General features: G+C 38.2%; 1 protein-coding gene across 1 annotated transcript in view; it reads left to right on the top strand.

The window, feature by feature from the left end:
* The window catches only part of CGNL1 (cingulin like 1), a 197,589-nt gene that overhangs the window by 160,084 nt on the left and 17,848 nt on the right, over positions 1 to 19,657 (top strand). Inside the window, 4 exon segments of the mRNA XM_020981694.2 lie at positions 2,935 to 3,087; positions 4,444 to 4,614; positions 12,561 to 12,722; positions 16,396 to 16,485. Of these exon segments, the coding sequence (XP_020837353.1) occupies positions 2,935 to 3,087; positions 4,444 to 4,614; positions 12,561 to 12,722; positions 16,396 to 16,485 (576 nt within the window).

Below are 19,657 nucleotides of genomic sequence, written 5' to 3'. Positions count from 1 at the left end.
GTGGATTAATGATCCAAAGAAAGGCATTCCTTCAGCACAGAGTACATGCTAAGTAAAGGGCAGCGAGGTGGCACAGTGGAAGGAATACCGGACCTGGAGTCAGAAGACTCATCTTCCTGAGTTCAAATCTGGCCTCAATCCTTAACCCTGTGTCCTCAGTTTCTTCATTTGTCAAATGAGTGGGAGAAATGGCAAACCACTCCAGTATCTTTGCCAAGAAAATCCCAACTAGAGTCACTAACAGTCGGACGTGACTGAAAACGACGAAGCAACAAAAAGTGCTAAATAAGTGCTTGTTGATTGATCCAGCTACCTCATAGTTAATGATTGAGGTACAAGTTCTCGGTTGTTTTCTCACATTTAGGACAATTCCAGGGGAAATACCAGAACCCTTTATGTAACTTTCTCCTAAAATATTAAATAATAATAGCCATCCGTGATAGGAACCATTTATTCAAAAGCTGAAGGACTGATTGCCTTAGATTTTTTTGCTCCCTCTTTTTTGTGTTTATTTGCCTTGAATTGCAGCTGTAAAAGCTTTATCAGCCAGTCTTTTGACTCTTTATGAAAGGAAATGTAAATTAACCAAGAGAGGCCTATCTATGTACCAGGAGACTGGTGTTGTGATGTTTCTGTTCCCCAGTGACTTGTAGGATAAAGTTGTTGAGATTCCCTTCCCCTCCCATTTGTATGGGATGCTCCATTTATTTCTACTCATCTAACAGAATAGGAGAGTCACAGTGGAGTTATCCTCCTAAAAGTATGTTGGTCATGTGTTCAAGATGGCCAGGGTGTTGAGTAGGATTTGAATACTCTGTCCTATACAATATCAATAGATATAATACAAAATCAGTGCCCCAAAACACTTAACATTTTTTTAATGAATGGGGGGGTGTATATTGCAATGGGGGGAACTGCTTATTTTTGCCATCTCCTTTAAAATTCCTCTCCAGGTGCTTTCTTTTCTGCTGGCTGGAACTAGCATCATGACCTAGTAGAATAAAGTAAGATGCTAGCTTACATTGCCTTTTCGAAAGACTACTGTCTCTAGAACTTTGTACAGTACTAGGTTTAAGGAAAACCATAGTAATCGAGGCAGATGGCACAGTACAGTTGTGTCGAACTCAAATAGAAATGGGGGCCGCTAATCATAGATAAAGATCTCTGCAGGCCACATAGTATATGATTTAGTTTAAAAATGTAATATTATCTATGTTTTATTACATTTTTATTTGTTTTGTTAAATATTTCCCAATTGCATTTTAATATAGTTGAAGCTAACCTTGGAAGTGTCTGGGCTGCATGTTTGACATCTCTGACATAGAGGATAGAGAGCCAGACTTGGAGTCGGAAGACCCAAGTTCATATCTTGTCTTAGACACTTATTTGAATATATAGGGTGTCCCAAAAGCCTTAGTGGAGTTCTCTTATTAAAAGCTGAAAACTACACTAAGATTTTTAGGAATACACAGGCACACACACATATACATATGCATATATGCACATATATGTATGTATAGTATGTGTGTTGTATATAAATATATTAGAATATATTATATGTAATTTGTATGCATAGGATAGTTATAAATATATATTGTATAGGCATAGATTAAATATATGTCTATGTTATATAAAAATATAAGGGCAGCTAGTTGGTGAAGTGAATAGAGTGCTGGACCTGGAGTCAGGAGGACTCATTTTCCTGAGTTCAAATCTGGCCTCAAATATTTACTGGTTGTATGACTCTGGGCAAATCACTTAACCCTATTTGCCTCAGTTTCTTCATCTGCAAAATGAACTGGAGAAGGAAATGCCAAACCACTCCATTGTCTTTGCCACGAAAACCCAGAGTTGGACATGACTGAAAAATGACTGAACAACTATAAATATATAAGTATATAAAAATACATACCTTGTGTGTGTGTGTGTGTGTGTGTGTGTGTGTGTGTGTGTGTGTGTAAAATAGCCTTCTTTTGCTTTACAAAGTCCTAGAGTGATATTTCGCTGGAGAGTTAAAGACCTGGCAGGTCCTGTAGACCTTTAAATGCTTTTATTATAGGTCCAGGTAAAAGTGAGTTCCATCCTTACATGAACTGATGTAAAGTGAAATGAGCAGAACCAGGAGAACATTGTACATAGTAACAGCAACATTGTGTGATTATCAACTAAGATTGACTTAGTTCTTCTCAGCAATACAATGATCCCAGACAATTCCAAAAGACTCATGGTGAAAAATACTATCCACATCCAGAGAAAGAACTAATAGAGAATGAATGCCTATCGAAGCATTCTAGTTTCACTTTTTTTCATGTTTTTTTTTTCCCTTTGCAAACTGTAATTGCAAACTGTTTCTTCTTTCACAACATGACTGATATGGAAATAGGTTTTACATGATTACACATATGTAACTTGTATCAAATTGCTTACTGTCTTGGGAGGGGGCGAGGATAGGAAGGAGGGAGAAAATTGGGAACTCAAAATTTTATAACAAATGAATGTTACAAATTGTCTTTACATGTAATTGGAAAAAATAAAATACCATTTAAAAAAAAAGAGCTAGTGCCATGTCTGGATTAGCATAGCTAAGTTAATTATGAGAAGTTTTTCACCAGGTTAGCTTCAGGGTAATGACTTTTTTGAGCTGCCAGAGCCTGTCCACGTAGACCAGGCCTGTTCAACCTGTGGCCCTTGCAGGCCTGACTTAGATGATTGGGTCGTGATATTAGTTGGTGGAAGGAATAACCACACTGCCTGAAATGCTGAAATGAGAATGAGCCTTACTTTGACCTGCTTCTTTTTCATTGATTCAGTTCCTTATGGTATTTGTGGAAAATCCCTGCACCATCTGATTTTCATGGCTGGTGCTGACAAGTTGTTAATAAGGTTGTCTTTTATTCCTCTGCCTATCTCTACCCTGTCCCCTATCACCTATAGAGAAATCTCAGCCGGGCCACACAGGAGCAGCAAAATCTCTCTGAGAAGTTACAAGATGAGACAGATCAGAAGGAACAGTTGAGAAGGTTGAAGAATGAAATGGAGAACGAGCGATGGCAACTGGACAAGACCATTGAGAAACTTCACAAGGAGGTAAGGAGTCCTGCAGGGCAGGAAGCATTATGGAGGCCAGTGATTTCTGCATAGCAAAAACCCACCTTGGCTCCTCTCTGTGCTAACTTGGCAGGGGGTTTTCAAGTCAAGCCAAGTTAGCAAATATTTATTAAGCACCTACTATGTGCCAGGCAGCATACTAAGCTCTGGGATACAAAAATGGCAAAAGCAGTCCCTGTCCTCAAGGGGCTTCCATTCTAACGGGGAAGACAACATGCAAACAACTATGTAGAACAAGTTACATAACAGGATAACTTGGAGTTATTCTCAGAGAAATTATTAGCTTAAAAGATAAAATTAACTGATGGGAAATAAGTACATTGTCACCTTTGTCTGCTACAGACACTTTCCCTATTGCCTTCTCATCCCTTCATCTCCCTCAGTTTCCCACTCCATAAAATACAGGTTTTTGGGATAAGTGAACTCTGAGATTCTTTCTTCGAGAGACTAGCATTTTATTTTTTGAGCTAACAGCTCCTGCTTGTTTTAAGAACGCCCTTGTAGCATGGGTTCTGAACACACGGGTAAAGCTTCAACCCTAAATAGGTCATTTTTTACTGAGATGAAGTGTATTCATCATCGGAGCTATACAAAATGAACCAAGCAGATGTCCTTTGGTGGATTACATCAAAAGCATTTTTTCTTCAAAGAAGGTGACCTTCAACCTATACATTAACCTCTGCCCCAGGCACTATACAAAGTCTTCAGGAAAAAAAAACTGACCACTTTGGGAGGGGCAAGGTAAATTTGGCAGTATATCACATCAGAGGATTTGGAATTGGAAGGGACCTTCAAGAGGATCTAGTCTAAATTCTTATTTTATAGATAAAAAAAAATCAGCCCAGAGAGGGCACCTGATTTGCCCAAGGACACACAGATGGTAGTGACTAAGCTGGGTTTCAAACCCCCAGGTCTTTTTATGCCAAATCTAGTTTTTTTTCACGGTATCACATGGACTCCTTAGGATGACATTCCTTAAGTAGAACAGGAGCAAAAGGTTAGATTTCTAGCTGTCTGAAATGGGCTTTCTATATATCTTCCCATTGGGACTCAAACTTTCTCTGGGACCGTGATCTCTGACAAATAAGTTTACCTAATCTTACATGAGACCAGGCCACTGTGCCTCTTACTAACCATTTTTAAATGATGCCCTATCCCATTTCCCACCCACCTCACTTCCAACTCTATCTTCTCTTTACATCTTATCTTCCCCTATTAGAACCTAAGCCCTTTGAGGACAGGACTACCATGCTTGTTTATTTCTATATTCCTAGTATGTAATAAGTGCTTAACAAATGCAACTCTTCATTTATTCATGTGTATGTTTTTCTGTAGATGGCTGACATTGTGGAGGTTTCACGGACATCGACTCTGGAACTTCAGAACCAGCTGGATGAATACAAGGAGAAAAATCGCCGAGAGCTTGCCGAAATGCAGAGGCAATTAAAGGAGAAAACCATGGAGGCAGAAAAATCCCGCCTGACAGCCATAAAAATGCAAGATGAGGTAATGGCTAGTTGGTTCCCTTGGTTAACTTCTGAATCAGAAGTACTCTTCTGATGTCTCAAAATGATGGATCTTTGATGTACTGCTTTGGGGTAGGCTCTGCAGATTCTTCTTGGATCTGGGTGCTTAGATAAGACAAAAAAAGTTTTAGGATTCAGAGATGAAATATTTTGTCGTGATTAGAGGTAAAAAATAATGGATGATTTGGTTTTATCTAATACGCATTTGTTAGGCACCTACTAAATGTCTGGTGCTGTGCTAGGGACTGTGGTACAAAGAGAAAACAAAACAATGCCAAGGATAGAGTGTGGGACTTGGAATCAGGAAAATTTGGGTTTTAATCCAGCCTCAGATATTTACCTCTTGTGTTATTCTGTGCAAGTCCCTTCTCTTAGCTTCAGTTTCCTCATGCATAAAATGGAGCTAATTATACCTTTAACATCATAGAATTAGAGGCAGCTAGATAATGCTGTGAATAGAGCAGTGGGCCTGCAGTCAGGAAGACCTGAATTCAAGTCCAGCTTCAGAACTTCCTAGCTGTGTGTGACCTTGGGCAAGTCACTTAACCCTGTTTGCTCAGTTTCCTCTTCTATAAAATGGGGACAATAACAGCACTTACATTGCAGGGTTGTTGTGAAGATCGAATGAGATAATAATGGTAAATGCTTAGCATAGTGCCTGGCACAAAATGGGTGCTAGATGTTAGCCATCATCATTATCATCATCATCATCATCATCATGTTAATTAGGAAGATCTAATGAGATAATGTTTATAGGTGCTTTGTCAGCCCTAAAATGATATTTGAGTATCAGTTATTAACACAAGTATATATTTCAGAGCTTCAAGTATACAGTCTGATATAGATTGGCAATAGATATAATTCTACTTAAGAAGCTAGCTGTGGGCCAACTTTGAGTTTGTGGTGCAGCTTTTGAATTGCTTTTCTACCTTTTGGTCCTTTAAAACACAAGATTTTATTTGATAAAAAGGGCAGGGGCGGTTACTCAGATCACTGCAGTAATCTGGTAGTAAATACTGAAATGCTCACCGGAATCAGGAATGCTAGTTATCACACACACACAGACACACAGACACACACAGACACACACAGACACCCCCCCCCCCAATATATCACTTTTCAGGGAAAACAAAGTTAAGCACAATAGGACACACCTGAAGCAAACAAATTAGCTTCATGTGGCCACATGGCTTAGTGTCCCCCAGGTATCCTACAGCTATAAGAATCTAAAAGTTCTTGAAAGTCTCTAGTGGGAGGCACATTGATTTGGCTGCAGGATTCCCTTCTAGCTATAGAAAATCTTAAAAAGTAGAATTTAGGAGTGAGAGAAACTCTAGAGGTCATCTGTAATCCACTGGTGCTAAACCTTTTTGGAGTATTTTTTTTAAATTCCCTTTTTCACATCAAAATATTTCTTGGGCTCCCACACCATGGCAATTGCAGTTTTTGTATCCATTCATTGGGGGGTAAAACCATAATAAAGAAAAGCCATTCTGAAAAAGGTCATATTTCATTCTGAAGGCCAGAAAACACTTTCCCCCCCCTACTTCTATTAGGCACAAATGAAGCATTGATAATATAAAACCACTGATACAAAACCCCTCATGCACCCTTTTGTTGGAACTAAATAAAACCCAAATACTTGGTGAGCATATGGTTTATAGAACCCTTGCAATAACTTCATGGCCCCCGAGAGTCTGGGGCCCACAGTTTGAGAGCCACTGATCTGGTCCACTGCTCTCATTTTACAGATCAAGGATCTGAGGCCAAACAAGGTGAAGTGACTTGTACAGAGTTACACAGCTAGTGAGTGGCTGGTGCTTTCTACCATGCCAGGATGATTCTGTGGGACCTCTTCTTAAGCTCCTCCAAGTGCTCTTCAGGTTCTCAAGTTTATTATTAAGAGCACAAGCTCCTTCTGTCTTCTCTCCCTCCCTCCTTCCTTCCTTCATTCCTTCTTTCCTTCCTCCCTTTCTTTGTCTCTCCCCTCCCTCCTTCCTTCCCTATGTCTCTCTGTCTCTATCTTTGTCTCTCCCCTTCCTCCCCCTCCCTTTCTCTCTTTCTCTCCATCTCCCTTTCCCTCTCTGTCTCTCTCCCCTTGTCTCTTTCTGTCTCTGTCTGTCCCTGTCCCCTACCCCCCCACCTCAAAAAGTGCACAAGAAAAAAAACTTTAGTTCAAAAAATAAATTGGAACTGTTGGCCAGCCCCGTGAGTAAATGGTAAAGAAGCTGAAAAAAGTTTAGGCCTTTAAAAAATAATCTTATGAGGAGCTCATTAGATCTTGAAGCTTGATAACAGGATCCCTAATCACTCAAATTCACATAAAGCTGTGATGAGGCTTGAAGTTGAGACTGATAGGTAGGTATTAACGTTTTCTCTAGCATTTTTGAAAATTTTTTATTTTTGAAGTTCTGTAGCATTGTGGCGTCAGAAACACCTGCCTTTCAATCTGGCCTCTGACCTCTTCACCTACCAGCTGTGTGACCCTAGGCAAGTCATTCAGTCTTGGAGCCTCAGGCCGATATCCAAGACTAAATTAATGAGTAGGTTGTGATTTGTGTTGGTAGAGTCATTCTTAACAACAATGAAATAACATGACCTTGGTATGTTTTGTTTTCATCTCCACAGAAAAGGGGGAAATTATACTCAGGTGTTTCATCTGGGCACCTATAATCTACCCACTTCTTATGTTGTTTTTTAAAAAAATTAATTTTTTAACCAACAATTATCAAGCATTCTTCTTTTTTCTCCCTTGCAGCTCTCCCCATCCACTGAAAAAAAGATAGAAATAAAGACAGAACCTCTGTATCACAAGCACAGTCAAGCAAAAGAAATTCTCATGTCGGTAGCATCCAAAAATATTTCTTATTTTGCATATTCGTCCATCACCTCTCTGTTATGAAGTGGGAGGCATAATTTTTTTCTTTGGTCTTCTGGAATCAGAATTGATCATTGTTAATTAGAGTTCTTAAGACTATCAGAATTGTTTATTTTTATGATATTGATGTTAAAGTATAAATTATTCTTCTGGTTTCAAGGAAAAAAAACCACAAACAAAACACAATAGGGCAGCTTCTGTCAATACCATGAATTCAACGTTCCAGACCACGACAGTGCTTCACAGTGCCTGTTTTTGGTGCCAAAAGGGCACTAGTAATGTTTATCAAAGTGCTGAGCACTAACAGAAGGGAGCAAACATCGCAAGAGCCTGCTGTAGATTTAATACTAGATGTTGGGAACATGGTAACCTGCAGGACAGGAACTTTTCAAATATCACCTTCGATCCAAGTGCCAAGCTGCAGTTACAGGGCTGTTTGAAATTAAATCAATAAATAAACAAGGACCTTAAAAAAAACAAACCCACAGACATGATGGATCTTAGAAAAACTTGGTGTGTTCCCTTTGTTAATTGCCTTTTTCTTTACAAAGGCCTGGAAATTGTATTTTATTTCCTATGTTGAGAATCAATTAAACATCTGAGGAAGGAGGAGGATCTGTGACTATGCTTAAAGAAGAAATTATCCTAGGATTAATGCCCTGGTCCTTTTTTTTTTCTTCCCCTTACTATGTATAGTTTGGCAAAGGGAAATGCCCAGGTAGGGTGAGACTAGATCTGTTGTATATCCTCATGAACAATGCACACATTCAAATTAAAATTATCTCTCACTTTATTTTGATCAAAGATGAGTTGTTGAAAACTTACTTTTCTTTCTTATCAGTTAATTCCCACGTGTTTATCAAGTAACTACCATATTAAAAGTACCTCTAGAGTCTGTAGGGGAGATAAATAAGTAATATAAAGCTGTGTCTGATGAAATAGGAAAAAACCCTTTCTCATAGAGATTTAGATTTTTTCCAAGTTATTATATTTCTTGACTAATAATTCTAGTAGGAAACTTATTTTTTCAATGAACAAAAACTATTTTCTCTGCCTTTATACCTCTTCCCTTTGGGGGAAAAAAGAAACAAAGAGTAAACTTCTTAGGACCATCATATGTGGCATATGAGAACATACAATGAGTTTTCCTCATCTTTAGCGTGAATTCTGCATGCCTTTAATCTTTTTCTTTTATGCTATGTGTAATGTTTGAAAACATGCCCTTTTTGGATGGGTTTAGGTCAAGGCTGCTAGGGTCAGCCTGTGAGACAGGGTGTGTTTTTGGGAAGGGGGGTTCTCTAGAGGAATACCCTACTCTACTTCTAGACCTAGTCCATTTCTTTTCACTGGGAAGTGGCCCCAGGTTGGAAGACTTATTCATGGATGCCTCTTCTAAACTGCTGGTTCAGTGCCATCTTGTGGGCAAAAAAAATATTGTAAGTGATTGACCGTGGCATTGGACAACATGGCATTTTCTTGAAGGAAGCTGGAGTGACATTAACTTTGTTTTTTATTTCATTTGCATTTCTATCTATTCTGGCTCTGTGTGTTGCTTCAGGGTAATATTTTTCTTAGATTATTATTTCTTAGCATTTTATAGAAAGATCATAATAAGCTTATAGATCTTGAACTGGAAGAAATTCCAGACATTAGCTAGTTCAACCTCCATGTTGTAGATAAGGAAACTGAAACCTGGGGGAATTTAAGTGACTTGCCCGATATTGCACAGTAAGCATCAGGATTTGAACGCAGGTCCTCTGACTTCAGAAAAAATGTTGTCTTTTCCCCTGGACCATCCTGGGATTTTAAATTGGAAGGGACCTTAGAAGTCATTATATCTTCATTATTTTATAAATGAGGAAAATTAACCTAGAGAGATGAAGTAATGATTGGCTCTGAGGTATGAAGTAGAAAAGGAGAGAAGTACACACTTAATGTGTATGTTTGGGGGAGGAGAGGTTTGAGGGTCTGGAAGGAGGTGACTACATAAATTAAAGATGGTCCAGGCTTGATCCATCCCCCAGAGATGGTACTACTTAGAGTTAACCCTGGTGTAAAGTGTCTTCAGCATGCTTGCATTTCCATTTCTTAGGTTCTTCTCCTTATTCTTTATTTCTAGGGGCCTAATGCTGTCCCTTGGCTGTCTGAGAACCCTACTGCCTTCCCATCCTTCAGGCATTTCTTTCCCCTTCCCTGTTCCAAAATTAATGGCTTTTTCCTCACATTAAAAAAAAAATTAATCTGATACAAAAATCCCCATTCCATTGTTAAATATTGATATTGGTCTAATCAGGTACCTCTCTAGAGGAATTCGAATATGTAAAGCCTTAACCCAGAGTCACCAGTCAGTCAACAAACATTTATTAAGCAATTATTATATGCCACGCACTGTGCTCAGCACTGGAAGTGCAAAGAAAGGCAAAAAGTACTGTTCCTGCTTTTAAGGAACTCATATTATAATGAAGGAGACAACATGCAAATCACATACAAGATACGTAATATAGGAAAAGGTAGTTTGGAAGGGAAAGCAGCTGGGAGAATTGGGAAAGGCCTTCAAAGGAAAGAATAGATAATGGTGATGTTTCAGATATTCTTTGGACCAGTGGGACATAACATGTGAGGCAAGGGGGACTTTGTGGTGTCATGGAAATCATCTCACATCACAACCCTTCCTAGCAGTGTGACCACACTAACCCTCACTTTCCTCTTTTATAAAATACTTGTATAATTACTTCCTAGGTCTGTTGTCAGGCATGTGTTTTGTAACCTTAAAGTAATGTGGCATAGACATCTATCTATCTATCTATCTATCTATCTATCTATCTATCTATCTATCTATCTATCTATCTTTAGTGTTTCTATAATTTCATCATTGTAGGGAGCTCCCAGTGAGGATTTCTCTCTGCTAATATTGATGCAGATTTATACCTTCTTTGCAGTTTATAATATGAGTTGCCCAGGGTCACACAGCCAGTATGTGTTAGAGTTAGAACTTGAAAAGCAGGTCTCCTTAATTCCAAGGCTGGTTCTATCCATTATGCCATACTGCCAACATCATCATCGATAATAATATAGTAGTGGTAGTAGTTGTGATAGTAGTGGTAGTAGTGGTTGTGATGGTAGTAGTAGTAGTAAGGAGTGAGGACAGAGGTGGTGGTGGTAATAGTAGCAGTGGAAGTAGTAGTAGTTGTGATGATGGTGATAGTAGTAGTGGTGGTGGTAGTAGTAGTAGGGAGAGACTAAGGGTAGGGATGATGGTGGTGGTAGTACTAGTAGTAGTAGTAGTCATAGTAAATACAGCTATGTATTTTTGTTCCTAACCTAGGGCTGGGTAACATGTTCCTAGACACACTGATAGGTCGAGGGAAAGAATAATGAAGTGAAATATTTTTTTTCTCATACCTTTTCAGTTTTTTCCTAAGTTAATTGAGCAGCAAGTGAATCTATTCTCTACCTTTTCTTGTCCGCATGCAATTGAGGACATGGACCAAGATGGATGGAGGGTGAGGGTCAGGGGAGGATGATACAGACTAACAAAGACCATATCTCATTTCCTTAGGTATTTTAGATATTTTTTGCGAAAGCTAATGCACAGCTTGCTTTGTTAGCCTCTCTCACCCATTTTTGGAATATATTGGGGGAATCTCAATAAAAAGGTTGAGTTGTGTTGATGGCAGATTTCAAGGATGATATTCGATTAAGAAACATACTTAGCACCCACTATATAGTAAGCACTCTGCTAACTAGATGCTGGAGGAGATACAGAGGTCTAGAAAACATATTGTCTCTGTTTCATGGAGTTTATAGTGTAGTTCAGGTGTTCTTCACCTGGGGTCTGTGAACTTAAAAAACAACATTATGGCAACTGTGTTTCAGTATAATTGGTTTCCTTTGTAATCCTATGTATTTTATTGTATGCATTTAAAATCATTATTCTGGAAAGGATACACCTTCATAGGCTTCACCAGACCAAGAAATAGGTCCGTGCCTCTCCCAAAAAGGTTAAGAACCCTTGGTCTAGACATACATAATCATGATACAGTAGGGGAGCAGTGTAATTGAGTGGAAAGAGCATTGGATTTGGAGCATCTGGCTCTTATTACTTACGACCTGCATTATGTTGGGCAAGTCACTTAAGCCTCTCTGAGGGTCTTTCCTCATCTTGCAGAAAGGAGGTTGGACAATTGTTGGCTAAGGTATCTTCTAGCTCTCAATCCTGTGCAAACAATCAAAGAGATATAATCAAAGTGCAGCATGAACTTCAAAGTATTGGTGGGATTTATCTCTCCCTCTCAATGACAGGATAATTATTCCATCAAAAGAGATTCACATATCAAAAGCTCTATTCATATACTGGTTTTTAATTTAGGTTTTCCATTTTATTATAGGCTTAAACATCAACAAACATAAATGTTGCCACATAGAACAGAAAAATAGATTGTGTGTTAAACTATAACTTCTATTTTATACAGTTTTCTAAGGTATATTAAATTTAGCACGAGAGTAACAAAATGCCCCTCCTTGTCCATATTCCCTTTTGCTCTCCATTGTGTATTCAAGAAATGTTTTATTTATGTTCTTTTTTCTTCTACATATTGTTAATAATGTAATAATTATAACAATTTTCGTAAAGCACTTTACTAATATTATTTCATTTGATCTTCACAACAATCCTGGGATTGTTAGTATCATCCCCATTTTATAGCTGAGGTAGCTGAGGCAGAGAAAAGTTAAGAGACATGCTCCAGGTCACATAGACAGTAACTTGCTGAGGCTGGATTTGAAGTCTGGTCTTTCTGACTCCAGATCTAGTGCTCTATCCACTGTGCTACCACCTGCCCACAGAAGCTCCCTAGGAACTGGACCAAATACAATAACTTGTAACCCCAGGAAAGGGTGACCCAGTGTAGTTTAAACAATGCCTGCCTTTATGACCAGAGCTCAGTCTTTCCATCAGCTTTCCACAAGCCTCTTGTTGGGGGTTCATTGCCAGGATTTTTATCTCATTCACAGGTGACAGGGTAATGACCATCTCTTTCTCCCTGCAGATGCGCCTGATGGAGGAGGAGTTACGAGACTGCCAGAGAGCTCAAGATGAAGCCCTCACAAAAAGAGAACTTCTGGAACAAACGTTGAAAGACCTAGAGTATGAACTGGAGGCCAAGAGTCATCTTAAGGAGGATCGCAGTAGACAAGTCAAGCAAATGGAGGTAGAGTTAATAATAGCTAACAGTTATATAGCACCATGTTCCGGGCACTGTGCTAAGCTCCTTACACTTGTTTTCTTGTTGGATCCTCCCAACAACTCTGAGAGGGAGGTGCTATTGTTATCCCCATTTTACAGATGGTGAAACTGAGGCAAACAGGGGTTAGGTGACTTGCCCAGGGTCATCTAGCTAGTAAGTATCTGAGGCCAGATTTGAACTCAGGTTTTCTTGAATCCACACCCATCTTTCTCTTTACTGTTCCACCTTGGTGTCTTCATGATCAAAGGAAAGTAGATCCTGGAAAAGTTTGAAGATTTTCCCTTTAAGCTTTTAGGCTATAAAATCACTCATTTTCATTTTTCTTGAGTTTCAATTGTCTTGAGAATTTAGTAGTATCATTCCTTTATGTGATTAAGATACTCTGGTGAGAGGGTGATGATTCATAGACCAATAGCACTGGAAGGGACTTAGAAATGCTTTAGTACAGCTCCTTCATTTTAGAGATGAAAAAGCTGAGACCCAGAGAGATTAAACTACTTACCTTACATCACACAGAAAGTTAGTTGCAGAACTCAGATTTAGAAGCCATTTCCAGAGTCCTCAATGTCATTGCATACTTTGGTTTGGGTTCCTATTTCTAACTAACCTTTGCTCATGTGTAATCCAGCTTTGCAGATATATAAAATAAAATAGATGTGGTATAATTTAATTCTACAACTACTTAATGAGCACTGTGATGTACCTAGCACTGTACTAAACACTTTGTGGAATAGGGCTTTCTAAAATAAACATCTAACTTAGATCCTGCCCTCAGGGAGTTTGCCATTTTGTGGGGAAGAGAAGAAATAAACACACGAAAACAAATAACAGTATGAGACAATTGAAAATAAAATCTTAAATTCATTTACTAAATAGGTATAAGTCCTTCAGACAACTAGAAACACTTAACAAATAACCAGAAAAATGTAAATCAAATCAGAAAATCTAAATAAGAATAATGCACTGACAGTTGTATAGGTGTAATCTTGATTCATCACACCCACACGTAAAATAGCACAATACTTAGAACAATGTCGTCCAAAAAAAATAGCATCATCCAATATGACAATTGACACTTTTGAGGAAAAACCTGGATTAAAATATAACTTGGACCACATTAACAGAAATTAAGATGTCAGAATGTTTTTAGGAGGCACATAGATGTTGCTCAAGAACAGGGTGAAAAAGGATGAATTCATAGTCAATATAATTCTTGAATCTATTTTGCAAATAGCTACTTTCCTCCTACCCTCTTCAAAGGCAAAGAAAACACTGATATCTAGTGAATATTAATTCTGATAGTACCAATTTCTCCAGATACGTCTCTCCTAGGGGAAAGGGTAAGCAGGCTAAATATAATTTTTCTTTTCTCTTAAGATAGTTGCAAATTGCTAATAGGGCCCCTAGCATGCTTATTTTCTAGGAATCTGAGAGCTAACTGTAAGATGAACAAATATTAACTCACATAATCAGAAGCTCAGTGCCCTCTGCCCCACATGGCCATCTCATAAGCTAACTCAGAGCATAGGCATAATATCCACTGACCTAGACCAGGAATCACCCAACTGTACTTGCTCAACAATGGACAATGGAAGCCCTGGAAGGACTGCATCCTTAACTCATGTCATCCTAGGAAAATTAAAATAGTATTTTCTTATCTGAATAAAGATGCTTTCACCAATGTTTTTCAGTGTGAGTGGATGTTGGATGGATAACAATATGGATAAATGGAAGCAGTAGTAGAGTTAGAGTTGGTTGGTTGGTTGGTTTTTTAACTTGAGTGAAATTTCAAGGAGGATCTCTTTTTTTCCATTTTAAACTGGAAAAAGAAGAGTTCTTAGGCCCCCCAACCAGTGAGAGAGTACTTTGACAATCAATCGATCTCATAGAGAGAGCTGGCTGACCTGACTTACTCTGACTCTTATTTAGCTTTCTGTTTCCCTTGCACGTCTTCCATAAGGAGCAGGGCCATACAGAAATTACTTTTTAGCCAGCTGGGTAACTGATTATCAGCTAATGAGCATCTTCCATAAATGAGAGGGGGAGGGAACAGTTAATTGAAGTGGGCTATGATTGTATAGATTATATTTTATGAAGATCTCTTAATTACATTGCGAATATTCTCTGTGAAATTCTTAGAGCCTTTGAGTAGGTACATGATTCCTACCCTAAATGAACATAATTGAATACTGGGTGGAGTCTTTTAGTTTCTAAGTATCTATGCTTGGCAAGAGTGCCTCCAGATGGGTGGTAGCTACACTTGTGATAAAAAGCTGGTTTTAGTCAATGGTTTTTTGTAGTCTAGTAATGGCATTCCTTGGCTTTTCATCACTCACGTGCAATTTACCTTCTGTGCATAAAGAGGCATCTCTAGTTTCTCAATCTATTTGGATCATCTTGGGGATAATACTTTGGTATTTTGATGGATCATGATCATACCTTCACTGGTCAGTCATTCTGTCAATAAGCATTTATTAAGTGCTTATTAAGCATATGCCAGGCACTGTGCTAAGCTCTGGATTCAGCCCATCTATGCCATCACATTATGTGCAATCTGTGTTCATTTTTTTTTTTGCACTTACTCCATAGAGAAATCCACTTAATGCAGTGGTGGCCTTCCTTTTTTTTTTTTAAACTATCTTGGGAGTACCAATGGACCATTTGGGATGCCCATTTGTTACTCTTCATTTTCAATATGTGAGTGACCACCTCCTTTCCCCACCATTGATGTTCCTCTGTCATGTTTTTTACCCCCTCTTCTTGCATGCAAATCATTGCCAGTAATGTGCTGTTGCCTGTTTACACTCACCGCGTGCCTTTCTGTTGTTAGTTGGGTTATTTGTAATATTCTTCTGAGATTATGGTGTTTCCAGGGACAATATTTATCCATAAATATTTTAGAACCCAAGTCCAGAACTGCCAATTACTTCCTAGCATCTGTGGCTCCAACTTAATCCAAACATTTAAAATAACAATGAACTGGTGACTAGAGAAAAAAAGTAAATGCAAAAACCTAGCAATTCTGGGTGTAGAAATTTACATAATTTTCCCCTTTCCTTCTCTCTCCCACCCACAAAACTTCTTTGAAGTGAATTTTCCATAACAAATAATGAATTGCAAATAAAACCCAACTCAAAAAACTTGATGTCATAACTTTGTGAACACTACTTTGGCAAAATTTGATTAACTTTGAAATATGATCCAATATTGTCTTGAATTCAATAGAAGGAAAAGATCATTAGTTTCCAAAGGTACTCATAGACTTTGCCTTCTCCAAGGCTCCTAGGAGTAATGGTAAGAATTGGTAGGTGGTACATTTTACATAAAATGAAACATTCAGAGCTTCTTCCTGCCTTTAGAAAACACTTGCTGAATCCAGCATGAGTGTTTTGGGCCTTGCATGGTCCCTTCCATCTCAAATGAGTGGTTCATTGGGAACCAGTGTTTGAGGTAATGCAGAAAATCTTTGTCCCAGCCCACCAGCTCCAGTCTTCTATCCTGTCTCCTCATCCTGACACTCAGATACCATGCCTTCACACCTCTCTTCTTTATCCCTTCACCCACACAAAGAACTGTCCCATTTTCATCTAGTAAAAGCCCAATTTAAATGGGTATATGTGTGTCTGTTCTTTTGTAGGACAAAATTTCTCAGCTGGAGATGGAACTAGATGAAGAAAGGAACAATTCTGATTTGTTGTCTGAGAGGATCACCAGGAGCAGGGAACAGGTACAGCAATGTCTGAAAATGATCAAGTTAACATAAGTGAATCAAAAAGAATGAGATGTATAAATATGAATGGTTGGCTAGAGCACAGGTCCTTAACCTTTTTTTGTATCATAGACCCATTAATTTTTTTAAAATTAATTTATTTTTAGTTTTCAATAATCACTTCCATAGGCTTTTGAGTTTTAAATTTTATCCCCCTCCCTCCCCAAGATGGTGTGCAATCTGATATAGGCTTTACACGTACATTCCTATTAAATATATTTTAACATTAGTCATGTTGTAAAGAAGAATTAGAACCAATAGGAGGAACCACAACAAAGAAGAAACAAAACAAAACAGAAGAAAAAAAAAGAGCCAATAGTATGCTTTGATCTGAATTCACACTCCATAGTTCTTTCTCTGGATGTGGATAGCATTTTCCATCATGAAATTTTTTGGAGATGTCTTAGATCCTTGCATTGCTGAGAAGAGCTAAGTCTGTCAAAGTTAGTCATCATACAATGTGTACAACGTTCTCCTGGTTCTGCTCACTTCACTCAGCATCAGTCCATACAGTCTTTTCAGGTTTTTCTGAAGCATGGACCCATTTAGTAGTCTGGTGAAACCTATGGACTTCTCAGAACAATGTTTTTAAATCCGTAAAATAAATGCATGGAATTACTGAAAAAACCTAATTTAGTTATCAAAATATTAAACAAACAAAAACTTTATAGACACTAGGTTAAGACTTGTTGGGCTAGAGGAAAGCTTCTATAATTGCAACTTGACCCAGTAGCTCTCAATACTTTAAGCCAGAGGTATCATATGTGGGCAATATTCCCAGGGCAGATTAAAATGTAATTGGGAAATATAAAAAATACAATAGAACCTAGATAATATTAAAATGCAATTTTTTAAGTCAATATACAGCCTGCAGGTTTCATGGCCCCATTTTTGTTTGAGCTTGGCACCACTGCTCTAAGTCACTTGGGGAGAATATAAAAATTACCTTGTTACAGCAGCATAAGTTCAAATGTCTAAAGAATCGAGGTAAGTGGTTAAGTCATAGAAGAATCTGCTAGGCTCTGAGCTCCATGGTGCCAGGGACCGTGTCCTATCTAAATTTTGTACCTTCCAATTTGTCGTTGTTTAGTTGTTTTTAGTCATGTCCAGCTCTTTGTGACTTCTTTTGGGGGGGGGTTTCTTGGTAAAAATACTGGAGTGGTTTGCCATTTCCTTCCTCAGTTCATTTACAGATGAGGAAACTGAGCAAACAGAGTTAAGTGATTTGCCCACTGTTGCATATCTAGTAAGTGTCTGAGGCCAGACTTGATCTCAGGTCTTCCTGACTCTAGGCCCAGCACTTTATTCATTGAGCCACCTAGCTACACATGCACACGTAAGATAAGTACAATGTTTCATCTGCTTCTCTTATTTTAATGCATCACCATCAAATTCTCCTGTGTTTTAGTAGACAGTTTTCATGAGTTTCTGTGGCTTAAAAACAGTAATGGATTGGTAGCCAGCCTTCTGTCAGTGATCCTTGCTGAAATCAACAATGCTAGTCCTCAGTTAGCAGACATACAATTATCCCTTAATGGCCTTCCTTACTGGCCTTTCCAGCATGATAGAACTTATCAGGAGTTGTTCTTTCCTGGTATTGATGTCATGAACCCAGAATTACCTTCGCACCATGAGGAGGCATCAAAGTAGGGCTTTAGTAAGAACTTTGCCCATAATACATACTTAACACAGGAATGCTGAATAAATTTTGAAAAATATCTTTGACTGTATACTAGGAGAGGACTTGATAGTCTGTTTTGTGGTGTGTCTGAGAATAATTCATTGTTCAAGTACGTGAAGTGATGTGACTTACCTAGCAACCTGCTAGATGAATCACAAAGTCACTTACTGTGACTTAGTATGGCTATGGACAGAAAAAGAACTTAATGTATATTTTAGAATTACATGATGAGGTCATTATGGCCCTTGAACTAGTGTTGCCAAGGACCAGGTAATGAAGATTGGTGGGAATTGGCCCATGTGCCCGAGTTTTGTTGATTTCGATTCAGTCCATTAATTCAGGAAATGTTTATTAAGTCCTAATTATGTGCAAGGCACTGCCAGGGGTGCTAGACTACAAGGGTAAAAACATCACAGTTCTACCTTGCGTTCTACAGTCCTTAGTACGCATATCATCGGTGGACTGACACAAAGTGAACATTCAGAGCAGCTCGGTGGAGCAGTGGGTAACAACACTGGAACTGGGGTCAGAAAGACCTGAGTTTAAATAGCTGTGTGGCCCTGTGCAAGTCACTTAAACTCCCTCAGCCTCAGTTTCCTAATGTGTAAAATGAGGTTAATAATAGCATCTACTCCCTAGGTTTCTTATTAGGATCAAATAAGATAGTACGTGTATAGCCCTTTGCAAACCTTAATGTGAGTACTGTATAAATGCTAGTTATTGTTATTCCAATTGGCCTCCTGTGACTGGTACCTAATTAGCTTTAGAGTTTCTCTAAGTAACAGGAGTTTTTTAACTTGGGGTCTCTGAACTTGTGGGTTTTTTTTAAATCTTGACTGAATATATTTTTTAAAAGATTGTTAAATATCTTTAAATATCTATTTTAAAAACAAATATCTTTTAAAATATCTTTAAATATGTTTTAAAATGTCTTAAATATCAAAATATCTTAAATATATTTTTAAAATACCCATTTTAAAAATGTTTTAAATAGCAAAATATCTTAAATATCTTTATTTCAACATATTTGGTTTCCTTTGTAATCCTGTGTATTTTAAACAAAAATCTAAGAGGGGCCCTTAAACTTCACCACAGTACCAGAAGTGTCCATGATACAATAAATGTTAAGAACCCTTACTCTAAATAAAGTGAATGCTTTTGGGTAACAGTAGTGGTAGGCTCAGAAGATAGGTATAACGACTACTATAATAATTTATGTTTTTCTAGTGCTTTATTGTTACAAAGTTCTTTGCATGTCTCTCCCATTAGATTGAGCTGCTTCAGAGGCGGGCCTGTTTTTGCCTTTCCTTACAGCTCCAGTGCTTAGCACAGTGGCGGCACATTGAGGGAATTATTAAATGCTTGTTGGCTCTCTTACCTTATCTTAGTTAATCCTGCAATTGACTCTGTGAGTTGTACATTGTAAAAGTATTTTTATCACCATTTCAT

Source organism: Phascolarctos cinereus, unplaced genomic scaffold (assembly GCF_003287225.1).
Source record: "Phascolarctos cinereus isolate Bilbo 61053 unplaced genomic scaffold, phaCin_HiC Scaffold_3;HRSCAF=262, whole genome shotgun sequence".
Classification (NCBI taxonomy): Eukaryota; Metazoa; Chordata; class Mammalia; order Diprotodontia; family Phascolarctidae; genus Phascolarctos; species Phascolarctos cinereus.
The sequence above is the reverse complement of the archived record's forward strand: the minus strand, read 5'-3'. Positions and strand labels throughout refer to the sequence as shown.